Source organism: Lucilia cuprina, chromosome 4 (genome assembly GCF_022045245.1).
Source record: "Lucilia cuprina isolate Lc7/37 chromosome 4, ASM2204524v1, whole genome shotgun sequence".
Lineage (NCBI taxonomy): Eukaryota > Metazoa > Arthropoda > Insecta > Diptera > Calliphoridae > Lucilia > Lucilia cuprina.
Window position 1 is genome coordinate 73,582,635 of NC_060952.1, and position 7,973 is coordinate 73,590,607.

General features: G+C 33.1%; 2 protein-coding genes across 2 annotated transcripts in view; both read right to left on the reverse strand.

The window, feature by feature from the left end:
- LOC111684103 (protein winged eye) overlaps positions 1-3,587 on the reverse strand; it is a 64,011-nt gene extending 60,424 nt beyond the window's left edge. The window contains 1 exon segment of the mRNA XM_046949472.1: positions 1,242-3,587. Coding sequence (XP_046805428.1) covers positions 1,242-1,929 — 688 coding nt within the window. The 5' untranslated portion in view covers positions 1,930-3,587.
- A 2,185-nt stretch (positions 3,588-5,772) lies between these two features.
- LOC111684102 (E3 ubiquitin-protein ligase RNF220) lies at positions 5,773-7,929 on the reverse strand. Its single transcript, XM_023446227.2, has 2 exons — positions 7,391-7,929; positions 5,773-7,132 (listed from the first exon to the last, which is right to left on the reverse strand). Exons 1-2 carry the CDS (start codon positions 7,751-7,753, stop codon positions 6,212-6,214), a joined length of 1,284 nt encoding a protein of 427 aa, XP_023301995.2. The 5' UTR covers positions 7,754-7,929; the 3' UTR covers positions 5,773-6,211.
- Positions 7,930-7,973: the final 44 nt, after the last annotated feature.

Sequence of the window (7,973 nt, forward strand, 5' to 3'; positions counted from 1 at the left end):
TCCATATCTGAACAGCCTTGATCGCCCAAATTGCTAGCTGGTTGTTCGAAGATGTGGTAACGCGATAGCATTGAGTTTTTAATGTAGATTATCAGACCTAGTTTAGAGTTTATTCACATAGCAACAGATTATTGTTGTAACAACTAAAACTAGAAAACAATATATTTAACACGTCCAGGCTTATTTCAATACGATACGTGTCTAAATACATACAGGAAATAGGATTGACTAATCAGTTGAATATGAGGTGGGTATCATGGAGAACTGAGCACAATTTGGACATTCGTTAGGGACGGAATGATCGTTATTGTGTCTGGTATGGGCGGTCGACGATAACTACAATTACGATTTTGACGTTCCCTCGACAATTGGAAACGACCCGATTCTCAATCGGACAAAGATTGTCAATTCAGCAACAGCTGTATCAACCGTAAGTTTTCTCCCCAGGGAAGAACATCCAGTTACAGCCAACATGTTACAACAACAAAAACGGCATTGGTGGCATCTTTATAAATGTCCTAAACCAGGACTGTTCTATCGTGTCCGGTACATATCTACGCATATTCTCCTCGTATATACAAAATGCCTTTTTGACATTGGTCGAAAGGAGCAACATATCTACGCATATTCTCCTCGTATATTCAAAATGCCTTTTTGACATTGGTTGAAAGCAGCATCCAAGTGTCATATTAAGTTGGGTTGATCCATTTGTTGACATTCTTGGAAGGACATTTATGACCACACAGAAGCATGTATGTGGCTAACATAGTTTCTTAATATACATATACACAAATAGCCGGCGGATAGTGTCTTAAAAACTTTGAGCTGAGGATGTAAAAATGTAGGTAAGTTAGAATTAGTTGAATTGCCAAGTGTGCAATATGCATTTGAACTTGGAGTCTATTTCGAAACTATGGCTCTCCTATATAGATCCCTTACATCTCCATTTTGTTATTTTCATTTAGTTTCTGATCAATGATTAAACTCAGATGCCGATTATAGGATTTCCGTCATCATCTAACAAGACATCTATTCAAAAATTTATTCGTAAAGGAGTAATGAACTAATATTTATAATGCTCATTTTATCCATCCCACCATAATGGGCTGCAGATTATTAAATTATATAAATTTATAATTCTTTAATTATATTTTTTCTAGAAATTTGTTAGAAAGCACAATTTTGCAACAACAAATACTACAAATTTACAATTCAAATCAGCAATAACAATAAAAACTTACTTGTGCTATTGACCATATTGGCGCCACCTCCACAGCCGCTACCAGCTTGTGCACTTAGATGCGTTTTATCCATATCATGAACTTTCGGTGATGAAGCCTCTATTTTAACCAGAGTCGTCAAGGTTGACGATGACATAGTTTTAGCAGCGGCCAATGAACCCGTAGCCGTTGAAGCAGCCAACGACGACAAGGAAGAGGAGGCGGATGAGGCCGCTGCTGCTGCTATAGAACCAATAGTATGATGATGATTGTTTGTATTGGAGGTAGTAACCTCCGACACCTGGCAAGGTTCACGTTTAATTTGAACAAAAGTATACGAAGACGTCGATGTATTAGAGGCCGAGTGAGAACTAAGCGACACTGGGTTCGAGGTCACAAAGTGGGGAGAGGATAGAAAAGCAGTTGAATCCAATGGCAAGTGAGATGAAGTAACGGGTACCAAATAAGTGGTGGAGGTAGTACTGCTACTACTGCTGCTGCGTTCAAAATGTTGTTGTCCGGGATGATGGGAATGGTGTAAAGTGTGGGATAAAGGTGGTGGTTGATGATTGCTAAATTGATGATGCTGCGGCTGATGATGTGGCTGGGAGTGATGGTTATGTGGTTGAGTATTTGAGCCGCCGGCGGCTAAAGAGTTACTCAACACATCTGCTGCAGAATGAGGATTACTGGTGTTGAATGATGCCATTCATTTGCTGTTGGGCCTGCTTTAAATTAAAGGAAATTCTAACTTTTCCTAATTGTTTACTTTTTTTTAATTAATAAATTATTTTTGATTTAAAGATTTTTTCTTATTTTCTTTAATTTTTCTGTAACTGCGTGTATTTGTTTACTTATATGTTGTTTGTGTTTTTGTCACTTTTTGCATGTGTGTATTTGTATGTATTTAGTGGGTGTAGGGGGGTGTTCGAAGATAAGACAGACACCCTTTCACAAGGTGGTTTCTTTCACTAGTTAAAACATGTTTCTTTTTTTACATTTTTTTTAATGATCGTTTAACAATTTCTACAAATTTCTAATTAACTTTGTGCAAATACTTTTGAAATGACATAATTCCGGCCATTTTGCTGGTATTTCAATAAAATTTATGAACCATTTTATTTTTTGCATAAAATGATGGCGACGGTTTTTAATGGTGGCCGCCACTCAAGCAGACTGGATTTTGTGTTTTTATTTTTTTTATTTCTTTATTTTTTCACACTTTTTGCACTAAAAACTTTTTCTTTACTCTTTTTTTTCTTTATTTTAACTTGAACAGAAAAACACTTTCAAACACCAACAAAATTTTTTATGCACCATCTATATTTCGAAGGATGATTTTTATCTTTTATTTTTCTTGTATTTTTTTTTTTTTTTTGTTAATTCTAAGAATATTCTACATTTTCAAGTTTCAAATAAAAAAATAAGAAATGGCAACAACAAAAACTATTATGTTGCGAAAATTTTTTGCGACGGCCCTGTTAAAGCACAAAATCAAAAAACGACGTCAACATACAACCGAAGACGACAACGATATAACAACGAACATTGGATTTTTTTATTTCAAACGGAGAGGAGACGCAAAAACGACGACCACAACGGCTACGACAACGACGACCACCATCATCATCAGCAGCACAAAACAAAAAAAAAACACAAACACGAAAGAAAAAAGTAACTTTTCAAGTTTTCACTTTTTGTTTTAATAACTTTTTTCTTACTTGCCTCTTTATTTTCTTAATTCTTTTAATTTTTGTTTTGTATTTTTTGTTTCTCCTTCTATCTTTAACAGCAACTTCTCACTCTTCTTTTAACTTGTTCCATGTTTTTATTTTGAATTTTATTGAGCTTTTTTTATCATTCATTGATGTTTTCTACGTATTTATTTTTATTTGTTGTTGTTGCTGCTGCCATTGTGTTTGTTGTTTTAGTATTTATTTTTGCACATTTTCGTAGTTTTTCTTCTTTCATTTTGTCTCACTTTACCATTCAACATATTTTTTGTTATTTATTTATTTTTTTTTTTTCTTTTTTATTTTGCTTCATATCTTTTGCTTTATTTTCTTTTATGCACTATTTCCGTTTTGTTCTGTATATCTCCCTCTCTCTCTTTCATACACACACACAATTGCATTAACAAAATCTCTTGACAAGTTAATAAAAAGTTTTTTAATTCGATTTTCTTTATGAATTCTTTTGATTTTTCCAAAAATTTCTTAATTTCTTTATAAAACACTTATTAAATTTATATGTTTTGCACAATTTAATTATTTATTTTTTAGTTTTATTGCTGTAGATGTTTAATTTTGTTTAGAACACCGTCCGTCGTGCCTTTCTTCTTCATTTTGTATGTAGTTTTTTTATTGTGTTTAAGAAAGACACAATATAAAAACACATATGCAAGCCGACTCGAATAACAACGGCGGCGGTTGGTTGCTGGCCACATTTTAGCAAGCCGCACCGTCGCCGACACAAAAACTCAAGAAGTATTAATTTTGAATTGTTTTTATTTATTTTTGTTTTTGATATTTAGAAAATATTTTTATAAAACATAATATACTTGTTGTTTTTGCAATTGTATTTGTTATAGAATTGGGACAAACTGTAATTGATTAAGCTTTTGAAAAAGCCATGAAAAAGTTTATGTTTTAAAAAAAATTTAACTGAGTTGCCATATTTTAGAAACAAATTGAAACAAGTAGCGTTAATGTATTGAAATTGGAAAAAAACTGTTAAATACAAATTTTTATATACATAAACTAGCTATATGTATATAAAACACCACTTTACGATTTTGAAGATTCTAGCTCTAATAGTTTTCCAGATATAAATTTTTTGCTATTTTCTTCATATTGCAAGTTCGAAATGTTCTAACTTTAGTTGTAATAGTTTCGCTATTGCAGATTCCGATATATGATACTTTTATTACTTATTTTATATGTGGGATTGAAATTTTAAAACAAAAAGTTACATATAATTCCTTTCTAGACACAGAGAAAGAATTCGTAATATGCAATCAAATCCTTCTAAACGTTTAGGCATCTATAGACTCCAAACACACATTCATATTTATATATAAAGACAACAGTTATAATGACCATCTCCTCTTATATAATGAAATTTTCTATCTAACAAATCTATAGAAATAAAGACATAAGAAACACATATATAAATGAAACATTTTCTAAAAAATAACGAATTCTTAGATTAGATTTAACCGCCGTCGATATATTTTGTAACAAGCCGCCGTTTATTTTATATCGTTTTATAACTCTGTATGAAAATACTAAATATTGTAAAACCAGTGTTGTATTTTTCTACCTTAATGTTATTTTCTGAAGGGATTCATATAGAGTGGAATAGGGCCAATTATGAACCAGACAGGACAGGAATGAAATGAGTTTATGGTGTTTGGTTAGACATCTGGCATGGCCTTGTTCATTAGAATTTTACAATCCTAAAATTATGCAGTGGTTTTAATCTTTCGTAATTTAAGTATCGCGTTGCCATCTACAAAACAGTGTTACCAACCTGTATATTAATAAACTATGTAAGTTGGTTGAATATAACAACTTGAAAAAAATTCGTAAAAGGCTTGGAGTTAGGTAAGTTCTTATACGATCACCAGTAAATAAAGACTTAAGTTCTTTTGTTTTTTAGAGAAACAATTGCTTACGACGATACGTCCACTGCGTCAATTCGCAAAAAAAAACTATTTTCTTTGTTTGTGTAAAAAACCAAATTCGAAAACAATATGTCAGGCCGAAAAGTAAGTATTTATATATTTGACTACTTCTTTGTTACATATATGTTATATAGAAGTCATTAAAATGTAAGTTGAACTTACAAGTCATCAATAAAATATGATTCAAAATTTACTCTAAACGATCAATAATTTGACTCATTAAAGACTCAAAAATGAGTCAGAACCGGTCAGCAGAGGAACTATGTCTCTTTTATAAGGTTCACGTATGGGCTACATTTTCTCCCGACGAAAGTATCATTTATGATCAGAAAGTGTTCATATATGATCATTTTAATAATGCAGAATAGTTATAAAAGTCTTGAAGTTCCCAGGACATTTGGATCTTTGCCCCGAAACGACGGAAGTCATACTCGGCTTAAGGTTGTCAACCCAGAGAAAGTTACAACATCAATTTGAAAGTAACGAAAATTAAAAAAATGCTAGCTGTGTTCATATTCCGGCAGCTTCTTATACATCTTTTGTTTCATTGCATTTTGTTTCTTATAAATGTGGTTTCGGACTCCACTTAACCAGGGGCATTGTTTGTTTTAAATGTACTCGACTCATCAAAGACAACTACCAACTAATTAAATACTAAAAACCCTTGATACATTATTTGGCTACAGTTCCTTATTTCTAAATTTACATCCCCATTTCATTGTAAAACACAAAAAAATAAGGAAGAATTAAGAACTGCTGGAATTATGAACAGGAACAACTACTCAAAAGGAATTAAAAGGAATTTGACTCTTTTTAAAATAATTTATAATTATTTTTGCATAAATCTTATTAATGGATGTATGTATATTGATTGATCTTTGTTAGTATCTTTATTGTAACTGCACAGATCACTTAAAAGCTAAACAAATATTATTTTGTTTAAATGTATAATCAAATATTACTTTTTTCTCTCTTTTTTTTGGCAAATTAAAATCACCTACACTAAATTCTAATAATTGAATAAACGATAAATGTAGAAGTAGAAAAACAAAAGTTAAAACTTATAACAAATGGAAATGCTTAAAAAACTAACCAGTAAGTTACACATGAACATAAGGTTTGTTAGATAAATAGATGGATGCTTTAAAGTTTGACTTGATAAAATTATAGTGAAAGAAACTCTCTAACAAACTTTATGGATGTGTGAAACATACGCGTTAAAACTGACAATTATTATTTAAATATTCTAATCGTTTAAGGAGCAAATATCATTTTACATTACTTATGTATGTAGTTAGATATTTGCTTACATATAAATACGTCTTAAATCTTTTGGAGTTGTTATCAAATTACATTGTGGACATAGTTTGCGGGCACCCAAGGAACGAAGCCAACATTGTTCGCAGTGCACATGCCAACAAGCCACCGATATGGCGGGATTACGATAATCATCTAGACAAATGAGACACTTGTACTTGCCCGGAACATGTTGCTGTTCATAGTGCCTTAGTTTAGCCTTCAAAGAGTCTATAATTTGTTGATAATGAGCAGGTGTTGACGGCTGGACGGCAGTTTCAGTGTTGGTCTCTACTACACTAGCAGCTGATGTTACAGCCGATGTTGTTGTTGTCATTTCACTCCCGCCTAAGACGTGTTGTGGTGAACTTAAGTTGTCATTGTGACTGTGGTGTTGGGTATTTTCTAAATTTGTGACCAATTGTGTGTGTGATGATGAACCGTTTGTTATCAAACGTCTCATATAGGAAGTAACATCACTTTCATCTTCATTGAGTATATGTGATGGTATAACATCACTTTCGCCATATTGTGCTGGTCCATAGATTTGTGTATCGTCTTCATCAACATTTAGATCTTCATCATCTTCATCCTCATCTTGATAACCATTTAAACGTTGCCCACTGCTCATGCTGCTGCCATTTGTCAATGGCTGCCCAATGCCTATAGCTGCATAACCGCCTTGCAGAAGACTAGAAACTCGTATACGTTTTTGTCCAGCCCATTCGTATTCCTCGTACTCTTCGCCGCCACCACCCACATCGTCGTCATCATTACTGGAATGTTCATCACTGTTACTGCGTCCATTGGCAGTACGTCTGCTTCGCCTTAGGCAGTCTTCGGCATGTTGTTGTATTTCATCCTGTGGGAAATTAAGATTGCATACAGGACATGGATGTTCGGGAGCCAGTGGTCGTTTTCGATTGCGTTGCTGTAAAAAAAGGATGAATTAACATTTCAATAGTTTATGAAAATTTCATCATATTGGAAGGTACAGAATCATCCAAAAACAAAAGTTTAAACTTTTTATTCATAGTATTTTCATTTTACACGTCATAACAAATTTTATCAAGCTAGCATTATTTTGCAGTTCCATTAACTGACCAACTGAAGCCATAGAAAACATAAAAACACATACTAATACACACAGTTTTAACTATTTGCTACTTTCGTTCTTTTGTGCACTTACCTTCATGCGTGACTGACGATTTCTCTGCACCCTCTGAAAGACAGTCCAAGGTTTACGTTTCTCTGATGAAGACTGACCATTTGATGTGGAACGCCCTGCCTCGTCAATTTCTTGCTGATTGCCATCATCATCTACGGGTTTAATGCGAGATTCTTTGAGGGCATGTGTTTGTAGTTCTTTCAGTCGTTGCATTTCTTCCTCACAATGTTTGGCCACTTCGTAACGATGCAATTTGGCATCACATGTAGGACATTGTACCATGGCTTCATCCTCAAATGAGGGTGATGCATTTAGTGTAGACGATGAGGCAATGTTTGTTATATTGTTCATCTGGGGTAAACTGGCTGTCGAAGTAGACTCCATTTAAGGCCATAGAAACGTTAAAAATATTGTCTATATATAATCAGTTGTATGGATTTCTTTTGAAAATAATTTATTCAAGGGGAAATTAAAAACAAACTTTTTTATTTCCTTTGGATTCTTGGGATTTTTAAAGATTTTTTTCCTCTTTTTATGCGGTTCAAAAAATTTTTGCCTGTCTTAACGAGAGAAAAAAAAACAACAATGACAGCTGGCTTTAAAG